The 23,415-nt window shown below is 42.9% G+C and overlaps 2 protein-coding genes across 2 annotated transcripts; one reads left to right on the top strand and one right to left on the bottom strand.

Moving 5' to 3' along the window:
* Nucleotides 1-381: 381 nt before the first annotated feature.
* On the bottom strand, nucleotides 382-10,938 carry LOC306765362 (GTPase IMAP family member 8). The gene is made up of 6 exons (XM_079252792.1): nucleotides 10,665-10,938; nucleotides 9,046-9,601; nucleotides 7,850-7,947; nucleotides 5,684-5,815; nucleotides 4,987-5,577; nucleotides 382-2,276 (listed from the first exon to the last, which is right to left on the bottom strand). Exons 1-6 carry the CDS (start codon nucleotides 10,693-10,695, stop codon nucleotides 2,203-2,205), a joined length of 1,482 nt encoding a protein of 493 aa, XP_079108918.1. The 5' UTR covers nucleotides 10,696-10,938; the 3' UTR covers nucleotides 382-2,202.
* A 932-nt stretch (nucleotides 10,939-11,870) lies between these two features.
* On the top strand, nucleotides 11,871-22,328 carry adsl (adenylosuccinate lyase). Its single transcript, XM_079252793.1, has 12 exons — nucleotides 11,871-12,151; nucleotides 17,190-17,393; nucleotides 17,568-17,612; nucleotides 17,857-17,936; nucleotides 18,075-18,246; nucleotides 18,343-18,389; nucleotides 19,455-19,545; nucleotides 19,639-19,708; nucleotides 19,802-19,949; nucleotides 21,651-21,831; nucleotides 21,908-22,084; nucleotides 22,194-22,328. Exons 1-12 carry the CDS (start codon nucleotides 12,008-12,010, stop codon nucleotides 22,278-22,280), a joined length of 1,446 nt encoding a protein of 481 aa, XP_079108919.1. The 5' UTR covers nucleotides 11,871-12,007; the 3' UTR covers nucleotides 22,281-22,328.
* Nucleotides 22,329-23,415: the final 1,087 nt, after the last annotated feature.

Here is a 23,415-nt window from a genome sequence, read left to right as displayed (position 1 = left end):
TTAATAAAGACATAAAATAACAGTTCAGTTTTAGTTTCCAAATCACATTATTCTATCATCTGTTTGCTACACTGCCACATAGGGACAACACCACATAACCACTTCCTCTATAATCCAGGACCATTTTGTCTTCTGGGAAGTGCTTCTAAATAAAATATGAGCAAAAAAAACAAAAACCCAGTGTGTTTGTCTTTTATTGTTGTCAAAGGATGATGAAAATACCGATGATACGATTACCATACAGGAAAGACTGCACAGTCACTTTGGCTACAGTAAGGAGGTGGAACTTAAACAGTGCAAAAGGCTTCGCTAAAAGCTTATAATTCATCATATTTTTACACTGCAAACACACACTGCTTACACATTAACAGGTGAAGCGAGGGACCCCCGAGGGCTCAGCATGTGTGTTTGAAACATCTTCAGGAGAAAATTCAAAAGTCATGCTTGTTGCACTAAGTGCAGCGGTAGCCTACGCTACAAGGAGAAGCAAAGAGTAAAACACAGAGAGGGAGCAGCGACTGGGCGGGATGTTGTCGGCTACATCGTCTTGGGTAGAAAATGTACGTTTACAGCATGGCAGTGGTGTCCCATCACAAATTATATACACGCTTCTAGTTGTACCTTTCAGTAAGATTTCCTCCGCTTTTCCACTTTTTGTCTTTTTTGCAGTTATTAAGTTAAGGTGGAGGGATGTGATGCCGTATCTGGAAAAGCACAGATTTGCTCTGCAAGCAGAAGTCAGAGGAATGAGATGTGAGGTTGCCTCGAACTTTACAGGCACTCCTTTGTTTGCATGCGATGTCTTTAACATGCCTCTGACAGCTGAGTATGGATTTACATATTCTTTTTTTTTTTTTTTTTTTTGTTTGGTTTTTGTGCAAATCTCACCACTGATGTCTTGTTGAAGTAGAAAAGATTAGCAGATAGGAAAGGCCCTGTGTGTGTGTGTGTGTGAGCTTGAGTGGTTCATGAGGTTATTTGTTTCTGTAGCATGCAAAAGCTCGATGTAGCCTTTAGGATACAGCTCTGCTGCTGCTGCAGGGCTGTACTCCCACTCTCACGCTTTGATGCTGAGGCACGTAGCTGAACCTACCTTGTCGATATTTGCGCAGGATGCATGACCGTAGCAGAGGCAGCCCAAGCTGCTCCACAGGGATCTGAGGCTGCAAAGTTTCAATGCAGCCCTCCCTAACTTTGTTTCTTTTAGAGCTCCTTTTGAGCATGAATTCGAAGCAAAAAAAAAAAAAAAAAAAGTCATTTGCTACTTTATACAGATTCAACGAGCCCGATCTACCCAACGCAACCAAACTGCAAAACTCCCCACTAATCTGAAGCAATTGCTCCCAGAAAGACTCCAGTATGATTTGCTGTGGGACTTGCGTCTGCAGTTTTGCGATAGGCATTATTCAGCTTTTCTGTAAATGTGCCAGCTTAAGCTCTTAAGTCATCAGTTCCAGCCCTGACTCCCTGAGCAGACTCTAATCAAACTTTAATGAAGAGATTTTTTTAATAACCTGCGTCTAAGCGATCAGGGAATACCTCACGGTCTGGGGCGGGGTCTCATCGTGGACTGTGTAAACTGAAAGCTGTGAGCATGTTTCTGCACTGTGGAGCACACGTTCCAACACAGTGATAGTGTCTCACTGTCCATGTTTTGGTATCTGCTTTCACTAGAGGCGATCAGATCGAGCCTTTAGTGATTCACACTGAGAAATGAGCAGTAATGGCACCTGGTGCAGAGAGGGATGACCGTCCAAGGATGACTCGTCCTCTTCCAATAATCAGGAGTGACAGACTTGCTGCAGACGTGTTTTTATCCTTTCTGACGCAGAGCTTATCAGTTCAGACCGAACGGGATGTTGGATCCTGGTTTCTATGGCAGCAGCACCGCCTGAGCTCTGGTCACTCGCGGCGTATCATTTCTACTCCTCGTGAGTTTGAAGCGTCTGTTCTGAACGTCACTCCGACACGGTGATTCACTGACTGTAGAACCAACCTGAGCTTTGCTTGGTAAACAGTGAATTTGGTCTTTTTTTTTTTTCCTAACAGAGTTACACAGAACCGCACTCCTGTTCTTAACCCTTTGTTCTTTCCTGAAACTCTTCAGAGAAGGAGAGCGACATCAAGATGAGGTTATCGTTACATGAGGTGATGGTTGGGCCTGCTGGAGAGGCAGCCAGGCGTCTGTCCCCGTTGACGCGCTCACTGTAGCTGGCAACCTCGACAGTCGTCTTCTGGTTCGGTGTTGTCAGACGAGTAGGAGCTCTCCTCGCTCACTGCCAAATAAAACAGGGTTATATTACCGTCCACAACTCCTGACCTGGAAAGCAAACCTTTCTGGTCTGATGTACTTCAGTTTGGGACGCTCAATCGATATAATGGATGTAATCATTTGCAGATTATTGAAACTGAGCTTTTCTGCTTTAAAAGCTCATTTGATACCAGTAACACAGTTTAAAACAGTCAGAAAAGAGACAAGAAACTAATCAGAAAAACTAAAGTAATGTTAAATATAATCCATGTGGTTGAACTTCTTTTGTTTTCTGGAGTGACTGGCAGGATTTACTTCACCGTGTGAGACTGTGCAGTTCAACAGTTCATGAATAATCTTTTTGTTTAAACAAGAAAAATATGGATTTTATCATTTTAACTCATTATGACCCAATAAAAGAATCCATAAGTGTGATTTAGAGGCCTTCAGAGAGGAGCGCGCTGAAAGCAGCAACGGTCGGCCTTCCTTTTATTTTAATTAGAGCAACTGCATCTGATGCTTTATCACAAAAACACAAACTTGAGATTCTTTGTGAATTATTTTTTTCGATGCACACTTCCACAGATTAGAAGCTGGCGGGGAAAATGAACAAGTCCAGAGATACGCTGGAACAAAATGATCCAGATGATGCTGAAAGTGGTTCATTCTTTTGTTTCATATTATAAAATGAACGTACATGAATGAGACGCCTCTGACTGCAGTTTATTTACTGGGAACATACTGGTGTTCCTGTGTGTCCCTGCTGGGTTGCAGCGCTGCAGGTGTGGTGGGAGGGTGGGCCACCTTGTACCTTAGCTGCGGTGTCCTCGCAGAGGAACCAATAACTGCCATCAAGGAGGAGGTGCAGAAGATGGAGAGAAATAAAAACCACCCTGACAGAAACGAGACTAAAGATAAACTTGTGAATAAATCAGAATTCTCCACCTCTGATGTGTTGCATCGCTTCTAGATGTAAAGCAGCAGCGTTTGGTTCCAACGTGAGAGGATGATTGACAACACAATCATTCAGATTGGATGATTGTTCAGGTGAACGCAGGTGAAGCGCTGACGCCATTTAGTACCATGTTATGTAGCGTCTCCGCTATCTGCACACATCTGCAGCAGTACAACAGGTTTCCTCCTGGGCATGGAGGCACCTCCACCTGCCTCCATCTGCTCGATGGCCGCTACACCACGGCGTGTCTGGTTGTGAAGAACATAGTTCTGTTCTGCGCTCTGGGTTGGACAAAGGAGTGATCAGCCGCGACTTGTCAGTCACTTTCCTTTGGAAGGACGCCGGCTCGACTCCAGAGTCTCCATGCGCCATGTTCATCCGCAGGGACAGATAAGCCACTGTGCGCCTTTATGCATTTGGATGCATTTTATATCCAACCATCACTTCAAGTTTTGTATCTGCAGGTCGGGGAAACACCCTGATCAGCCTAATGATGGGCAACCGCGTCATTTTAATGCAATTATTCATTTAGACTTTTGTTATTATGGCTGCTTCTGTATGACTTAACTGTGTAAAATGGTTTTTATAACACGTTGAACTGCTTCGTTTCAGAACAGATTTTAGTGGTTGATGTTTTACGTGGTGGAGGAACAATATCAAAAGTGCGTTTTTTTTGTTTTGTTTTTTTGCAAGTGCTGTTAATGTACGGCATTCTGCATAAAGGTTTATATTTGATTTTGAACAAATGTATCAAATTTTACACAATTTCTTAGGCTTTATTTTCTGCCTTTGGTGTCGCCGTTTCCTGTTTCTCCAGATTTTGTGCGTACGCCAGGGTCAGAGTTGGCGTGGAGGTAGGGACATTTTACCGCCAAGTCGTGTTTTGATAAATCCCAAAAACTGACTATAATTGGCGTATGCCAGGTTTTGTGCGTGCGACAGCTTCGTAAATGAGGCCCCAGGACCCTGAACACCCATTCTATAAAACCTGCATGAAAAAAGCACAAAAAGTGTGCATGGCCAAAGTGTGCAGCATGAAAGTACCGTAAGTCTTGTATATTTCAGTGATGGACTGGCGACCTGTTCAGGGCGTACCCTGCCTCTCACCCAGTGATTACTGGGATAGGCTCCAGCTTCCCAACCACCCTTAATCGGACTAAGTGGATAAGTGAATGACTGACTATACATGTGAGCATATTAATTGTGTAAACCTGCCTGGCTCATCTCTGTTACTTGGTTGGGGTATGTAATGCTCAAACTAAGGCAGTAAAATGACATCAGACTAATTAAGTGTGTTCAGTGAGAGGCTTCTTCAGGTCTGATGCAAGACTGAAAGATACAGAAGATGATTCCTGCCAGCAGCCATCAGCCTCTGGAACAAGACCTCTTCAAGTTAATTATTATTATCTACTACAATATTGAATTTCCCTTTGGGGATTAATAACGTATTTTTCATTTTCATTTAATTTTTTTTTTAACTACTGGAACTATATTTTAACTGTTAGTTCACTCTGTTGCTCCAACATTAAAACATCGATGCTTGTTGTTATGGTACACGGGGGAAGAAATGCAAAAAAACATTTGTCTTATGCTTTTTTCTTAATAAGAATATGTAAGGTTTGAAAGGAAACACATCCTAAAATCCTCCATATTTGGGATTAAACATTTGGTTGGACTGACTTCTAATGAGCTACGGTATCGTGACAGAACCACAACAGTAAACGCTGACTCATGAAAATGTAACTCATGAAAATGTAGAGGAAAATGAAAAGTGACTTACACCACTCTGTTTGGATGGGCAGGAAGGCTTTGTCGCCGTTCTCCCTGATCATCTCTTCTATCTTATCCAGCAGGACAGACACACTCCTGTCCTTGCCGGGCGTCTTACTGTCCAGGACGTGGTAATAGTTCCCGCAGAACTCGAGCAGTCTCTGCAGCTCCCTCCCACCTCTGAGGATGTGCTCCTCGATGGGTGTGTGTCCCAGCCAGTCCCCGCAGCTGAACAGCACCATGGTGTGGAGGCATGCGCTGTCACCAAACAGAGTCTCTATGTGCGCCAAGAGCGTTCTCCTCTTCCTGGCAGTGAGGGAGGAGACGACGGGCAGGACCAGCAGCAGGGTGTGGGGTCCAGGCCGCAGGAGGGCAGCGCCACGCTGGGACTCCTGCCGGATCCGCTTTGGGGTTCGCCTCACCGAGAACCAGTCCCAGCCCGGGGTGTCGACTATGGTGATGCGGCGGCCGCACACCAGCGCTTGCCTTCTGAGGCACAGCTCCGTCTCCTGGCCGGATTCGAAGTACCGACGGCCGAGGATCGTGTTCCCCACAGAGCTCTTCCCAACGCCCTTCCAGCCTAACAACAGTAACCGCAGTTCTGTGCAGCCGGAAAGCAAGAAGAAAAGGGAAACATGAAAGCACAAGAGATTTTACTAAACACCCAAGTCTGACAGAATTACAATAAATGCACAATTCCTTTTAACCTCTAGGAGGTCCTCCGATCATCTGCTCCCGCTGCCTGGCATGCTCCTCCATCCTCATCCTCTCCTCCTCCAGAGCTCTCCTCGCCTGCTCCTCCTCCAGTAAAATCAGCTCGTTCACCTCAAAGTACCAGCCTGAACGAAGGAAGCCATAAATTATTCACCCAACCATTTTAAGCTGGCTCGGTTACACAAACGGCATGTTGGTTACGAATGCAATAGAAGCTGCATAAATAAATGCACTGTTACTATAAACAGTAGGGGTGGGAAAATCGAATCGAAAAATCGAAGATCTGGATTTTTTTGTTTCACAATTTTAAAATCAAATTTTTTGTTAAATAATCTTTTTTTTCAATTAAATAAAATTAATCCACTAAAAAAATTTTTTTGTCATTTTTATTGGCTTTATTGATTTCTTTTACTTGTCTTCTTGGGCTTTATAGCAGCAGAATGATGGTCTGGCTACTGGGTTGTTTTTTTCCTAACTGAAATCAAGAAAAATTACGAGCAAAAACAAGTTTTTGCTCGTAATTTGAATGAATTTTTTTAGGTTTGTAATCTAGAGAAATCAGCAATATTGAAGAAATTTGAGAATCGCAAGTTAAATCAAATCGGCAACCAAAAAAATCTGAATCGAATCGGGACAAAAGCACATCGTCACAGCCCCTAATAAACAGCCATAAAGATGAACAACGTCTTCATCATCACATCAGGACATGATTACATTCCATCTGTTTTGAGCCAGGTCTGAAAATAAAGTCAATAAGATGAATAAAATGTAATTATTTATTCGACACAGACGTATCCGTAATGAAGAAGCAGTGTGTGAAAGGGCGAAGCTAACCCCGTGCTTCGAGCAGCATTTTCATGAAGTCATCGTTTCTGGTTGGGATGTTTCAGTCGGACAGCTGTGGAGGAATTTTGCTCTGTTTGATGCGTTCAGGTGTTTGTTTGTCTCAACAGTCGTTCCATCAGGTTGACGCCTGCATTTTGCTTCACTGCAACACCTCTGAGTGTTTTTCCTTTTCAGTCATTCAGTGTTTGGGATCTGTGACCCTCCAGGACTGCAAGTGTTCAGAGTTTCCCTGCTGCAACACACCAGACTCATTTCAAAGGCTAATTAGCAGGCTAGCGCAAAGTTTAACGTCTGCACCAGTCTGCTGATTAAGTTTAAAGTGTGTCAAGTGTGTTGGAGCAGGGAAACTCTGAACACTGTGGCCCTCAAGGACCGGAGGCTTTTGTGTTGATGTGCTCTTTGGTTCTGTCCAAACACACTGCTGTGTTTTGACCAAACAGCTCTACTTTAGCCTCGTCTGTACGAAGAACACTGATTGAGGAAGCCTGGAGGTTTGTTGTCACTCAACTTTACAAGCGAAGTGGCTTTTTCCAGCAACCGTTCCAATCGAGCCATGATTACTCCACCTTTTTCTAATTGTTCTGTCATGAATTTGAACTATTAACATGCTGACTGAGGCTCACAGAGACCCATAGCTAGCTCTAGGGTTTCCTGCAGTTCAATCGTGCTAATCATGCTAATTGTGCTAATCGTGCTAATCGTGCTAATTGGCTAATTGTGCTAATCATGCTATTTGTGCTAATCGTGCTAATCATGCTAATTGTGCTAATCATGCTAATCATGCTCCTGTCTTGAATGACTGTCCTCATGTGAATAATCTTTCCCTTTGTAGAATGATGGGCTCCAACTTGTTTGGAAATTTCCGTATAACCCTTCCCTCCCCAGATTGCAACAATCGCCTCTTCCAGATCCCGGCTGATGTCTCTCCTCCTCGTGTTAACAAAGCTGAATGCTACAGACCGTTGCTAAACTGTTGTTTTCTAGAGTTTCTCATTTTCTGATGATCATTTAATCATTGTGAGATCTTCTTCCTCAGCTTGGTTTTTGGTAAATAAATAATTAGTGTAATGTGAATGGTTTTATCTCACGCAGCATTTATCGCACGTTAAAACCTGGAGAGGACGTCGTATTTAATGAGCAGTTTGCCGTGATAAATGAAAACTAAGAATTTAAAGGTGTTGTGTGTTTTTAAATAAATGCAACTCGTTTCCTGTACATTAAGGTGAAGCACTAGTTAATGTGGGAAACATTAAATATCGTTGTGAATAAGGAACACACGATGAGATGCACAAACAGAAGAAACCCAGTTAAACCTTGGTTGTCGGTGACCATTTCCTCAACCTTTTCCATGAGCTCAGGTACTTGAGTGTTTTCCTCAGTCTCTTTCCGAGTGTTATTGAAGGCGTGATACCTGCAGGAGGAAGAAGAGGAAAAACATAAAAATCAGAGGACAATTTAAATAATTTGTACACCAACTTTGAAAATTACGGCTATAATTCAGAACAAAAGGAGAATAACTTGTCAGCTGCAAGCTTCTAACCTGAAGCCCCACGATCGCTGGGCTGATGGGGCCAAACTGTGCCAAAATAGCCTTTCCATGCTAAGTTTTTCCAGCTTTAAAGCCACATCTGCTTCATTCTGAAGGGGTATTCATATTTAACTTGAAAGTGGTTTTTCAGGCAATCCTGATTTCTTTTGCTCATTTCTGCTATCTTCATGTACACGCCTCTAATCTCCCAGCTCTTCCCTTTCCTATGACTCCAACGGTGTGTGCTTGCAGTAAAATCATTTGCAATTTTTTTAAGCAGGGGCAGAAAAATATGCACAAGGTTAAAACGTGTTTTTTGGGCTTTAACCACATCAACAACTAAAATGATCTGTAAGGAAGTTCATGGTTTAAAAGGTAAATTGTGTTCAGATCTAGAAATCATGCTGTGAAAAGAGATTTTCTTCATTGTAATCTGGTTACTTCTTGTCCTTGTTGGTGCATCGTCTTTCTGACGTATTTATTCGCTGCTGTCAGTCTGGCGCCTCCATGACCACAATTTCAACCTGATCTTTAACACTTTGAAGATTCCAGTTAACAGAGGATGTTGCAACATGGAGCTGCGAGCCTAATGTAATGGAGGGGGGGTGTACATCAGCTTATCCAGATTCTCAATATTCCACTCATTTCTGTCTTTGAGCTCATTGTTCTCAGACTCAATGATGCTGAAAGAAATCCCATCAACTGGTTGAAATGCATTTTTTCCAGACTTTCTTTTTTTGTTCCTCAAAACTCAAAAAAACAAACTTTGATGAATTCAAGCTACTTTTTCTTTTCCTTTAACTTGTCTTTTAATCTTCTGCTGCATCTCGTTCTAAAACAAGAGATTCCCCCTCAAGTCTGAGCTCGTTCTGCTCTTTCCGAGCAAATGGAAGACTTAAAAGAGGCCGCCGTGCGGGTTGGTGCGGCTTCTGAAAGGAGAAGAGACACGAGAGAAGCTGGGAAAAGACTCAACAAACGTACCTGCTTCCGCATCGTTCCACCAGCCACTGCAGCGACTCTCCCGTGTTGGCGATGTGCTCCTCTATAAATACACCTTTAGGGAGCTTGTCCACGCACGTGAAGAGGACCATGGAGTACCTCCACGTCCCTCCTCCCAACGCCCCCAGCTGCTCCTCCGCAGCCCTCCTTTCCACGTCAGTGAACGGCTGGGTGACCGACACCACCAGCAGGATGGCGTGAGGACCAGGAGGGCAGAGAATGGCCCCCATGCACGGCCCCTCGCTGTCCAGACTCGGCGGAGGGCGTGCCGGGCTCTCAGACTCTGCGCCGGCGTTGTCGTTGGTGTCGCTTTCCTCTTCATCCTCGGGGTCAGCCGGGATGACCCAGGATGGAGTGTCGACCACGGTGACGCGTCGGCCGTAGATCTCCGTCTGGCCCACGTTGCTGTGCGTGGTCTCGGTCCCAGCGTCGAAGAACTCGTCCCCGAGGATGGTGTTGGCAGAGGATGTCTTGCCTGACTGTGGACCCCCCAGGATTAGCAGGCGGCGTTCAGGGGGATGACGGCCCCTGGGGTCCCCTTATGCAACACAGAAAAGGAAGACAATTAGTTCTCTTGATGGAAGACATTTCTGGTTTGATGTTTGAGTGGAACAAGCGAGCTTATGCTTGTTGTCATGGTTATTATGTCAGATGTGAGAAGTTCCTGTAAATGACTCATGAAGAAAAGACAAGCATGACTCATGCGAATCCTTCTCATGAAGACAGTAAACATGAATTCCAGATATTCTATATCACTACTGAGGAAACGCTCCACATTGTGCATGATCTTCTTGGTCTGCTCTGATATGACTATCACAGTTAAGAAGCTGAGTAACCTTGTGTCTTCTCCTTTGCTGCACTCTCTCTCTCATTTGTCTCCTTTTTTTTTCTCCGACCCTGCTCCAAGCTGAGATAAAAATGTACGCTTTTCTTGTCGTAGGAGCATCTATAATGTTTTGTCCTTGGCTGAGCTGTTTTTTTTCCCCCTCTAAGTTAGGTCAGACTGGCCCCATCTTTCTCTGTTCCCCGCCATCTGTCTCCACCAGGTGTGTTACAGTTTTGAAGAAGCACCTTTTTGTTTTTCCCTCCTGCAAACTGCTTGCTGACAGAAACAAAATCACAAAGATAACTGCGTTTGTGCTTCAGCTCTCCTAATTTGCAGAGATCTCCCTGCACATCATGCATCTTTTTGTTATTTATATCCTTTTGGAAACTAAGGTCAGGGAGGAGGACTTCTTTCAGACACAATAGCATGTGGGCTGAATATCAAAGTAACAAGGGGAGGAGACGTTTTGCTCAAATGGCATCTGGACAGAATATCAATACCCAGCAGGAGAAGTGATGCTCCGTGAAGCGGGGTGCCTGGTGATGATGCAAGATGAGGAGCCGAGGAAGAGGCTCATGAATTCATCACTGCTGCTGAGGTTTTCCATACATGTTGCTAATCACGGCAAAGTTGAGTTGCGCAACAGTTTCCCCACTTGAGCAGTGTCCAAACACCAAATGGCGCCGCGAGGCCAACCCCAGATGCTCTTAGCAGATGAGTAGTGATTATGTGGACCTGGAGGTGAATGTGTAGCCAAGGATAAAAGCTCACTTACCGGTGTCAGAGGCAGAGGACACAGCAGCCATCTTGTGTGTAGAACCTCTGGCTTCCTCCTCCTCAGCCCCCCTCCTCCTTCTCCTTCTGGGCTCCACTGTGGACTCCTTTTTCTTGCCTCTTCAGAAAGCGTCAGATCCTGAGTGGCGTGCGAAAAGGATGCCAGCTCAAATGCTCCTCAGCTCTTCCTTTCACTTTAACCCTCATTCTACTGCAGTGTTTCCCACTCTGCCTCCTCTTACTTCCTCATACGACTGCCATCCAACCTCTCCCTGTTTTCTGTCATCTATTACTCCCCCTCCACACTCTCCTCACCCCTCTACAGCTGCTCCCCTCCCTCCCTTTCTGCCTGGTCTTGCTTTGCTCCCTCTTTCGCCTCTATCAGTCCGAGCAGAGGAGAAAGATTGTGCAATGCAGGAGACTGAAAGCCAAATCCACCCCTGCAGCAGGATATCCTGTCCAAAAGGATGTGCTGTCATTTTTTTGAGGCAAAAAAGAAGCAAAAGTTCCTCCCACTCGCTCCCATCAGCCACCAGTGTGGCAATGCATGTAGACTGCAGTCAGGAGGACAGAGAGAAAGATGGATAGACAGACAGAGGGGGGGCTAGAGAGGGATAGGAAAAGAGAGAGAGAGAGAGAGAGAGAGAGCACTGTTCTCTCTTTGGTTTACAGCTGGATGAATTCCCCAGGTGCTGCATTACACACAAACACACTTACTTACGTAATCTCTGCAGACATAACAGTATTATGAGGTGAGGGAGGGTGGGAGTAATAAAACATTCACAAATTTTAAATATTGATACTAAGGCATCATGACACAGCTTACATAATACACCAAAGTCCCCTATAAATAGCAGGTAACTGCGAAGGGAGATTTGCTTAAATTAAAAGCACCGTCCTCATGTTGTGGATTAAAAACAAACTTGGTGCTTGTCTAATATGCGTCAGCTGCTCCGTCATACATTCTCGGAAATCAATCGATAAATATTTACTAAAAATAATAATTCAGTTAATAAACGTCACTAATGCTATTTATAATAAATTTTCTACCAATTTGATTGACGTACCCATATTTACTGTTGCCGTGATAATACGTGAGTTGTATCTATTTATTTATTTATTTGTTTAAGGAGGGAGGGGGGATTTTTTAGCCATTATGCCGTACATCGTAACAAGTGTCACAATCAGAGTATTTGCCGTACGCCGACTTCGACGGTCGTGAAAATCCCCTCTCCTCTTCCATGTGACGCTACAAGAAGAAGTAGCCTTCGCGAGGGGGGGCTTGAGTGTGTCTGTGTCAGAAAAGGTGTCCAGCATATCTTCTGGTAGCCTCGTCCTGCAAGCATGGAGGGAACCGACGAGTTTATGAAATACCGTTCACCACTGGTGTCCAGATATGCCAGTAAGGAGATGGCCTATAATTTCAGTGACAGGAAGAAGTTTACTACCTGGAGGAAGCTGTGGATCTGCCTTGCAAAAGCCGAAAAGGTTTGGCACATTGTAGCACAAGAGCTGCAACAACCGTTTTTATGTTAGTGATGATATTGTTAATGTGAGTTTATGTGAAGCGTGAAAGGTCTTGTGAACTTTAGTTTGCGACCTTCAGAAGGGCTTATCAAGTTTCCTGCTCTAAATATAGTGTTAAGGAGGACCAGAGCAGACCATGCAGAGAAGGTTCACAGAATAGATATGCAGAGGCGGTCGTAGGATCTCTTGGGGCCCTTGGCAAAAAATCACAGGGGTCTCCTTTCAATCGGCACCCTTACATTATTGCATTGTACTCTTATAGTAATATGTCAATTTTATAATCTTAAAAAACATACTTAGTCATAACAATAAAATCCTTAAATACAAATATGATTTGTTCTTTGGCATAGCTTTGTATTTAGCTATTTTCCTTTCATCAAAGGCACAGTATGATCTAACTTGATTTATAAAGATTAAGCTATTTGTTAAAAGCTGCTATACGGCACTTTAGGAAAACATTTACAATACACCATGAAGCCTGCTTGGCACATATTAGAATAACATGTGAAGATCACTTGCATTCAACACACAACGACTTCCATCCATATTATCTAAATGCCTATTAATATTATAACTTGGCATTTTCCTCTTGTCAGATAAGTTTGGCTGAACACAGCTTTTAATTTGCAGCTGCGTGACACCCAGGTACTCATCAGACTCCGTTGCTTTGACCTAAATTAGCGTTTATATCATCTGCACAATTTAATATAGTCTTTTAACTATTTTTGTTGTTGTTTATTTTTTTGCACCTTTAGCTTTTTCTGTGTTTAGTCACCGCCAGACAGAAAAGCTTTATTCATAATGATATACCTGCACTTACTTTTCTTTTGTTTATGTAAGACACAAGAGCATAGGTTGGATTCCTTTTGGGAGTTTTGCGCTCACCATCACTGTCCTTCCAAACTCTTGACATGGTCACTGGTCTGTAGAGACTCAGTTTGTTAAGGCACCTTCTCCTTGTCTGGTGACCCAAGCATTTGCCTGCTTTGCCTAATGACAAGCAGGAAAGGATATATTACTTGCTTCCAAACATGATTATTGAATTTAAGAACTTTCCTGAGTGCTACACCAATGTAGTTGTAACTTTTGCCCATAGATTTAGCATGAAATGAAGCAATGACTCTGAGCCGCACACTAATACTAGGAGTGGAAAAATCTAATAAAAAAATCGAATATTGGGATTTTTTGCTTCACAATTTTAAGCAGAATGATGATCTTGCTGTGTTGTTTTTTCCTATTTGAAATCACAAAAAATGAAGAGCAAAAAAAAAATTTGTACATTTGTATTTGTTTTTAATCTACAAAAATCAGCAATATTGAAGAATTGTGAGAATCGCAATTTAAATTGAATCAGCACCCAAAAAATTGGAATTGAATCGAGACAAATGCACATCGTCACAGCCCTAACTAATATTATCTTATCAATGTTACAGATATTCCGAATATTCATTAAATTGTACATTTTTATTGGCCTTTTTAAATAGGTTTTCTTTTTTTGTTTTTGTTTCTATACCACTTCGGCTTGTTCGAGCCCAACCCCACATTTACAGACAAGAGGCAGGACAGACCCTGGACAGGTCGCCAGACTGTCACAGTCCACTAAATGTTTTTTTTTTTCCAATTCAAAATTAGAAATAAAAACAAAAAACAAAAAACCTGAAAAACCAAAATATGTGTTACTTTGGAAAAAAAAAATTATACAACTTTAATGTCAAATTAATTAGAAATGTATGCATTCTTGTGCATATAAATAATTCATAATAAAATGTTAACATTAAAATGATATAACATGTCAATAATAATAACAAGTTAAAAAAAAAAAAGTCTGTTATGGTTCATCAACATAACTAGCAGTATTGTTGCCAACTTCATTTCCATTTCCCATTTCTCCCCTATTTCACACTAAATGATGGATGTTGTGTGAATTATGGTAATCAGACAACAGCATATTGAATGTAGGGCAGTAACACTGTTGTCCAAACAAACTGACTTATTCAGTTTGTTTGACTGTATAAATACCTCAATGATTTGCTTTTGGCTTCTTTGTTTTTTGCTTTCATGTTTACTAGAATTAAAATTTTTCTGCTTTACTCGCTGCTTTTCTTCACACTGTGACGCTGGAATGAATCTTCTGTAACATCACAGCATGCCTGACATTAACTGTCTGTCCCTAACACAATCTCTTTACGGTCCCCTGAGACCAAGCCTTAAGCAGCAAGGCCAGATTAAAGCCAAAAAGACATGTTTGATTAAGTTATCATAAGCTTTGTAGTTATTGATGATGTCATCAAATAAACATCTGTTGACATGATCAAATTTGTATCACAAGTGCTGCAATAGTAAATCTTCTGTTTTGATAATGTAATCAGGTATCTTGGTAAAGAGGCCAAAGGGGAGGTTAACTGGTCACAGATCCTCTCTCACATGTGTCCTCCCACGTGACACATGCGCACATGCTTACTTTGGGGTTACCGCAGTATTGCAGTCTCTGTGCAGAGCATATTTGGCCAGTGCCTTACAGTGATTGAAAATAGCAGAGAATGTCTCAGTAACAGGAGAAAGCCCTCTGGGGAGTGTATATTTTACTGTTATCTTGTAGCTTAGCACAGTGGTTCCCAAACCTTTTCTCCAGGGCCCCATTTTTATTGAAGAATAAAATCTCCATCCTCCATCCCCATGTCACATGAGCTAAAGAAACATACAAAGAAATGTGTCATTAGTTTATTGGTGGCAGTGTAGTTCACTATAGTTGTGTCAGTGTCAGTATTATTATCCTTTGTTGTGGTCCAGTGTGAAACGTTTTAAACCAGGAATCTCTGCAAACTACTTCAGGTATCGAGTTTTCGACGGTGCTGGTTTATTTCTTAAGTAACCTACAAGCTTTTTATGTTGTTAGGATGAAAATCCCCCAAGTGTTGTAACTCGTTTGACTTCATAACCTCTGATAATATTTTGACGTCCCTTTTCATTACCTACCATTGAATACCAATAGCTGGTCAAGCCCAGGGACAGTTATGCTCCATCATACTTTCTTCTCTTTTTTTTTTTTTTTTTTTTTTTTTAAACACTTGAAGTCTCTCTGTTTAATCTATTGTTTCCCATTGGTGTTGTCACCAATTTGTCAGTGCCAAAACTCCATATTTTATTTTGCCCCCCCCCCCCCGAGATAACTCTGGGCCCCCCACTTTGGCAACCACCGGCTTAGCATAAGTTCATATGTCGTTGTAGTGTTTTCCCTTCAGAAATACTATAATTTTCCTTTTAAACTAATCTTTGTTGAAGCATGTTTAAATTTAATGCCAACATTCAGTCTTATTGGGTAGGACTCTTATCAGAATGGCACATCTTGACTTGATAATATTTGCTCACTGTTTCTTGCAAACACACTCCAAATCTGTCAGACTGCGACGATGTATTTTCAAGTGACTTTTTTGTAGTCTGCTTCCTGTATTTGGTCCGCATTTGTGGGCAAGCTTCTTTGGTCCGAATCAGAATTCGTTTGGTGCATTCACAGCTCCCCAAACGAAGCAGACTTTCTGAGTTAACCGACTGATTTGAATCAAAAAGGCTGATGTGAATGTGGCCTAAATGTCAATAAAATCCTGCTGGGACAACTGACTCTATTTAGTGTTAATCAAGGATGAGCACATTTATGCAACAAGCTGATTGTAATTGTTTTGTTTTTCTATTACTCTCCAACAAATAAGTTTTTGTTTTTAGTTTCTAGTACAGCTTAAAGTTAGTAAGCATTTTAAAAATGATTTATTTTAGCTCCACTAAAACCTGGTATTTAAACAGGGACAGGTACTCTTTTTATAGCCACCAAATGTACTTGGAACTGGCCTGACCTTCAGCCTGTCCTTTTGGAAAAAGCTCCATTTGACTACATTAACTCATGAGATATATTGCAGCACAAAAGGAGAGAATGTCACATGGTTGGGCTCATTAGTTCAGTTATCTTGTAACCACATGACATGCATCAAATCAAATCAAGATACAGAGTGGCTTCTCACAAGTACAGCACATGCCTGTTAAGACTGTGCAAGTGAGAGATGGTATCACCACCAGCAGGCTGTTTGTTCTTATCCAGTTTGTGCATATCTAGAACATTCTTCCATGCATAGGCTCAGCCCAGTAGTTGATTATTTTGTCACTATTCTTTTTTAACAAGTAATTAAGATTCTATTTTTTTCTAAGAAAGTAGAAAAGTTTAGGCAAATCAAATGTGAAAAGTCTGCAGTTTCAAACGAATTAAAGGTGTAGTATGAAGGACATGGTGACATCTAGTGGTGAAGTTACAAACTGCAAAAGACTGAAGCTCCCCACCTCATCCCTTCTTTCTGAGAGTTCCTGAAGACGCTATTGCAAGTGCAACACCGTGGGCCTTATGGAAACCCTCTTTTATTTGCATAAAACGGTTCTGAACTGAATGAAAAAGCCCAGAAGTATCTGAGCAGCTTAGAAAACACTTGCACTTCCCTTATGACAGGAAGGAGATACTTCCATCCCTTAATCTTTTGTTGTTACATTTGAAAACACACGTGATTATAATTTATCCAGTCATACAAATACATACATTTCATACATTTGTGTTGATAAATATGAGGACAGAAGAGGGAGAGTCTCAGCCTGTAACGATATGTTTCACATTTGAACCTTTTTTCGCCATATGAACCATGAGAAATGAATTATTTATATACTTTTAATACTAATACATCATATATGAAGCAGTGTCTATGGAAGCGTGTAATAAGGTTGCATTAGTAAAAGCATCTGGAGCACTTTTTGTAAAATATTGAAAGTTTGTAGATTCAGGGCTGCAGCTTAGTGTGAGTGTGGTCCTTCCAACTTTGAGGCTTTCCAATGAGGCAATGGAAAAGAATACTTAGAAAAATAGAGCAGGAAGGGTTATTTCTTTTAAACCAACTAATCAAACAAGAAATCATGTATCAGTTCTCCTCTGTTGTCCCGTCATGGTGATGGTTGTCTACCTGCTCAGGCTTTGGGTCTGCCCATCACGGACGCCCAGATCCAGGAAATGGAGACCCACGCAGAGGATATTGACTTTGCCATGGCAGCTGAAGAAGAACGTAAACTCAGACACGATGTCATGGCCCACGTCCACACCTTCGCACATTGCTGCCCCGTTGCTGCACCCATCATTCATCTCGGAGCCACCTCATGCTACGTTGGAGATAACACCGTGAATATGATTGATTTATTTTTCCTATTCCCCTTTTTTTTACTAGCTGCTGTAACTGCGGACCTTTCGAAGCACAGACATGTCTGATGGAGGAGATCATTTTACATTCAGAAGCATTTTAAAAAATGATGTGCTTCTCTTTAAACATTTATATCTTTCTTCTTTCCCTCTCAGGATCTCATTATGCTTCGCGATGGATTTGACATCCTCTTGCCTAAAGTGAGGCTCAGAAACACACACACACCCACACACACCCATCCAGTTGCACATCTGTAATATCAGTTAAAACCGTGAAATCTTGTCCCTATCGTCTCTTTTTCTCTCACAAACCTCAGCTGTTTGGTAGCAAGTCAACAATGTAGGATTGATTGCCTTGCACATGGACGCATCTCGTATCGGTGTCGTGTTTGTCAAAACAATGCGTCATCCAATAAGTCAGTGATGAAAATCCTCCTTTCAACAGCTGGCGAGAGTCATTGACAGGTTGGCGAACTTTGCAGAGAAAAACGCTGACCTTCCCACGCTTGGCTTCACACACTACCAGTGAGTCTGAACACTGCTCCACTTGTCTTCATGCAGGGTTATTATGTCTTTATCCGTCTTCCCGAGGCGCCCCTGCTACCTCTTTATTCCCTCTTTCTGACAACCATCCAATGCTTTGTCTTCATGCCCGCTGCTCAGGCCCGCCCAGCTGACCACTGTGGGGAAACGAGCGTGTCTGTGGTTGCAGGACTTGGCGATGGACATGCGCAACCTGGAGCGAGCCCGCGATGACCTTCGTTTCAGGGGGGTCAAGGGGACCACTGGCACCCAGGCCAGCTTCTTGCAGCTCTTTCAGGGGGACCATGACAAGGTCTTAGAGATGGATGATTAAAAAACTAGCTTGAAGTTATTGAGTAAGTCATAATGTGATGGATTAACGGGTTTATCATTGTTTTTCTGCTACCAGGTGGAGGAGCTTGATAGGATGGTGACAGAGATGGCTGGCTTCAAAAAGTAAGATCTGCCTGAGTTCAGCCTCCAAGAAAGAGATGTTGTATCTCTTTGCGTAATGAAAAAAGTGAAGGATGAGGTAGAATTTTATCTGATGCAGTCGTTTAGATGTTTGGCGTTATTAGAAATTAGCTGCTTTGATTGACAGGTTAGTTCTCCATTGGACCAACATCATCATCCCAGTAGAATCTCGCTCAAATCCATCTGTGGGGCTGGCTGTGGTGGTCGGAGAAAATTGCAGAAGCTCAGTTCTTCAACTTTGTCTTTTAGTCACAAAATAAAAACCCATGAGTCAGCCATGCACCAGCTAGCAGTTGGACAAGCAATATTCAATGGCTGCTCAATCACAACAAAAATGCTCTCTCTCGCCTGAAGCTTCTCCTCCAGCTTTATGCTGGAGGCCCTTCCTACAAGACAAACCAACATTAATTGACTTTACAATTAATACAATGCCCAGATACAAATTTTACTACATACGTCAACCTGCCAGTAAAATTTAGCCAAGGCTATAAACATTCAACATGGCTTAATATATACACATAAAAATAGATTATCCAGAAATGATCAGTCACATTAACATGAACAGGAAACACCCCTTCAAGGTCTCTACACATGGTACACGCCATTTCACCTGCTCTATAAAGGTATTTGGACACTCACCATTCTGGTTCACCTACTCACTCGAAGGCATGGTCTACACCACAGGTGCCTAACTCCAGTCCTGGAGGACCAGTATCCTGCAGGTTTTTGTTGTCTCCATGCTCCGACCCGCCTGACTGGAACTCAAAAATTGGTTGACAAGAAGCTGCTGGATCTATTTGATATGAATCAGCTGTGTTGGTAGAGGGAAACAACAAAAACCTGCCGGATAGCGGCCCTCCAGGACTGGAGTTTGACACCCCCGGTCTACACCATGACGCCATCCCATAAATTTCTTTCATGAATGGAGAAGCGCCGAGCGGTGTAAAAACTGATGACAAACATCACTATAGAGTGGAAGCCTTTAATACATTTCAGAGAAAAGTCCAGTTATATTCGCCTTCTCATTTTGTCCCCATTCCCATCCAGAGCCTACTTGGTGACTGGACAGACGTACAGCCGTAAAGTGGACATTGATTGTCTGTCCACCTTGGCCAGTTTGGGAGCTACTGTCCACAAAGTAAGCCATAGAAACAGATCATTGCAGTAATGCCTCCATCTAGTGGTTGAATTCATCTCCATTTTCCATCATTCTTTTTACCGTCTGCTGCAGATCTGCACAGACATTCGCCTGCTGGCCAACCTGAAGGAGATCGAGGAGCCTTTTGAGAAAGAGCAGATCGGTGTGTTTGCCGTCTCGTCCAGCTGGTGTGACGGGGACCATAAGCATGATGTGAGAGTTCAGATGGTGTGCTAAAGCTGTGCACTCCCTACAGGATCCAGTGCAATGCCCTACAAGAGGAACCCTATGCGTGCAGAGCGTTGCTGCAGCCTGGCCCGACATCTGGTGGCACTGATGGCTGACCCACTGCAGACTGCTTCAGTCCAGTGGCTGGAGAGGACGCTGGACGACAGCGCCAACAGGTCAGCTAACTCAGATGCATTGAGCTTGTCTTAACACACGTGTTTCTTTGGAACTTGCAAAGTGATTCTTGCATTCAGTTCAGATAGACCTAATAATGTCTAGTAGTGTGGACTTGTGATCATTTTCCAACTTATTCCATTGAGGATGGAGGGGGCTGGGGGGGGTACCAGTGGTTTTGCAATAGTTTGGAATTACAGAGGTGAAGTATATGAAAACAAACATGAGCGATGGCATCATGTGGACGTCATTGCCTAAAATCACATAAAACTTGTGATATTTTGTGTTTCAACTCATCAGGAAATGACTTTGATCCCCAGTCAGTCTTAAGGTGAAGTAAATAAACCTTTCTGCTGCTCCATGTTTTGCTGTGATGTGGCAGAAACAGAAGCTGTCCTGCATAAACCAATAGATGAACAGGTTTAAATCCATGTTGCACATTTTTATTTGGAAAGTAAGTTGGTCAAGCAGTCACACGGGGAAGAGTAGAAATGGTTTATAATTGCATCTGCATTGTGATCTAATGGCGATAGTTGGTAAGATCCCCACCAACCCCAAATCAGCACAAACCCACAACCTTCCACTGCCGTGCTTAACATTTAGTGTAAGAGGGAAGGGGTTGCTTTTCTCCAAACATGGTGTTGTGCTTTGTGATCAAACATCTGCATTTGGGTCTCATCTCTCAATGAAATAAAAGGCCTGCAGTTCAGGCACAATTGTTGAGACTATATAACCCCAGTTTTAGAAAAGTGGGGAAACTGAAGTATAAATACAAACAGAATGTAACGGCTTGTAAATCTCATAAACCCAGATTTTTTTTTTCTCAACACAAAATGTCAAACCTAATTTAAAACTGAGACATTTTACAGTTTCATGGAAAATATTAGCTGAAATATGAAGGACCTCCCCTGATGGAGACGCTGTCTGGATGGGGGCATGTTTTACTCTAAAACTTCGATGTACTTTTCAGCATCGATGGAGCTTTTATACATGAGTAAACTGCAGGTGACATAAGCACTAATGTCACCTCATAGCAGCGGAGATGCAGGATTTCAGATTGCCCGCCGACAACGAGCCGAATGCCCCCGCGCCTGTGTCGTCCACATGACCTGGCGTCTGCGGTTTCCCAAAAGACTCCACATCAGGATAGTCTAGTGGACCATCCTGATGTGGATGCCAGATCAAGATTGTGTTCTCGCTGCACTTCTCATGTGGATCAGACTTTTTTTTTTTAAAGAGAAAAAAAAAAAAAAAAAAGGTGGATAAATTTGACCAAATTCTCCCAAGTTTTCCCCGTAACTTATTTCTCCCGTCCAGAGTCATCTGTTGTTCCACACACACTAGTTTTGGTTGTGTTTTCACCCTGTGGTCATATGCAGAACTTTGTGTAAAATGAGCACTTGGTGACAAACTCATTCCTTTCATTTGAATGCACATCATGTTCTGAAACTGCGAAGGTCAGGATGACTTTGATTAGATTGGAAACTGTCTCTCTTGCTGTTTGCATTCACTGAAACCATGGTAACCAGGGTTTTATCTGAAGCCAGAATAAAAAAGATTGCCCTCATAATTTGTTTAATCTCGTGTCAAGTCTCAGTAGTGTTTTAGATTGAAGGTCTTGGCTTAAACAAATGTCAGATGGGCTTCTGGACGCACTTAATTCATCAACTCTGAAGAGCAAATCTTTCATTTCCATAATCCAGGAGGATCTCCCTGCCCGAGTCTTTCCTGACAGCAGACATCATCCTCAGCACTCTGCAAAACATCACAGAGGGGCTGGTGGTCTATCCGAAAGTCATCGAGAGACACATCCGCCACGAGCTGCCCTTCATGGCCACAGAGAACATCATCATGGCCATGGTGAAGGCCGGAGGGAACAGACAGGTGGGACAGACGTGGTGAGAGCCCGCTGCGAGCACATCGGCACTGACCTGACAGTCACCATCTGTTTCTGCATCAGGACTGCCACGAGAAGATCCGCGTTCTGTCTCAGGAGGCGGCGGCGGTGGTGAAGCAGGAGGGGGGGGACAACGACCTGCTGGCCAGAGTCCAGCGAGACCCTTACTTCACGCCCATCCTGGGGCAGCTTGACGCCCTACTGGACCCCAAGACCTTTATTGGCCGTGCTCCTCAGCAGGTAGAACACCAGCAGACCTCTATGCTAGCTCAGTATTTAAAGCTGCTTTTATTGCATAACGTTTGATTTTTTTTTTTTTCCCTTCACCACCCCCCCCCCCCCCCTCCAGGTTGCCAGGTTTCTGTCTGAAGAAGTGCGCCCTCTGCTGGAGCCTTACAAGGCCAAGATGGATGTCAAGATTGAACTTGAGCTGTGATCCTCAGCGCAGAGGCTCGTTCGGCTATACCTCAATAAAAGACAAAAAAAAAAAAAAAAACTTTACTGACTCAATTTCTTTGTTTTCATTTCAGTATGAGATCAAATTGACTAGAATTTTCTTTATGTTGGTCTTTAAGAACCTGAAAGCTAAATGTAGCTTTAGTTTTAATTTAACAGTATGATTACATCAATATGTCATCTCATGGTTGGCCCTCTGGGGGTGCCAGGACCCAGTCGCGTCCTTTTTTTTTTTTTCATTGTCACTATTTTTGCCTGTATTATTGGTAATGTGGCCCTGCAATGGACTGGCAAAGCTGTCCAGGGTGTACCCTGCCTTTTGCCCAAAGACTGCTGGGATAGGCTCCAGCTTCCCCACGACCCTGAACTGGATTTAGCGGTTAGATGAATGATATTGGTAACGGCATAGATTTTTAAATGCAAATGGTTTGGATCGAGGTTAAACGTTGCAGCCTCGTTTCTCATCTCACCTTTTAAGCGTTACATTTACCCAGAGGTGTATAATCCAGGTGCCATGACGTAAAAATCCTGTCCGGCAGCTGTTCCAACCACTAAATCAGCTGATGTAATTAGCTTGGCTCCACTGCAAGGCAGATGAGCCTGTTAGCGGAAACGCCTGTTCTAAATGCACAGGTAGATCCAAAAATCATGGCGGGATTTTTACTTTATGGCGCCTGGATTATACACCTCTGCATACACGCTGCCGACATAGGACCCTCGGCCCAAATGGATCCCCATTAACAGCCATTCAAACCATAGATTTTGGATAACCTCTTATCTGAGCCTCTGGGTTGTCATCACATGACATGTTTAACCACCAGTAAGCAGCAGAGCTGTTGTTGGGAGTCCTTTCTTATACATTGTTTCATTGAATCAAATATATCATGGCAAGAAAAATTAGTCAGCTGGTAAAGGTGTAATGTGAGTATCTGAGTCGACTCCTTGTGGCAACAGAAATGCTATATTTTCTGCTTAAATTGTCGGAGCGATTCCCACAGCGATGGCAGGACAATGTGAAATATATCTGAAAAGGAATTGGAATTAGGGCTGAAGCTGATTATAAGCCTTGTACCTTGAAGGTGTAAAACTATGTTGATTTGTAGGATTTTCATAGC

The sequence above is a fragment of the Telmatherina bonti genome (genome assembly GCF_933228915.1).
Source record: "Telmatherina bonti genome assembly, chromosome: 14".
In the NCBI taxonomy this organism is placed as follows: Eukaryota; Metazoa; Chordata; class Actinopteri; order Atheriniformes; family Telmatherinidae; genus Telmatherina; species Telmatherina bonti.
This window is presented reverse-complemented; position numbering and strand designations above follow the sequence as displayed.

What these genes read in the sequence shown, in the direction of transcription:
- LOC306765362 (XM_079252792.1), bottom strand. Translation starts at nt 10,695, where the DNA reads ATGGCTGCTGTGTCCTCTGCCTCTGACACCG. An exon ending in GTGGAACGATGCGGAAGCAG is followed by an intron (nt 7,948 to 9,045) that starts GTACGTTTGTTG and finishes TTCCTCCTGCAG; the next exon opens with GTATCACGCCTTCAATAACA. An exon ending in GATCGGAGGACCTCCTAGAG is followed by an intron (nt 5,578 to 5,683) that starts GTTAAAAGGAAT and finishes CCGGCTGCACAG; the next exon opens with AACTGCGGTTACTGTTGTTA.
- adsl (XM_079252793.1), top strand. Translation starts at nt 12,008, where the DNA reads ATGGAGGGAACCGACGAGTTTATGAAATACCGTTCACCACTGGTGTCC. An exon ending in GCCTTGCAAAAGCCGAAAAG is followed by an intron (nt 12,152 to 17,189) that starts GTTTGGCACATT and finishes CTACCTGCTCAG; the next exon opens with GCTTTGGGTCTGCCCATCAC. An exon ending in TTCAGGGGGACCATGACAAG is followed by an intron (nt 18,247 to 18,342) that starts GTCTTAGAGATG and finishes TTCTGCTACCAG; the next exon opens with GTGGAGGAGCTTGATAGGAT.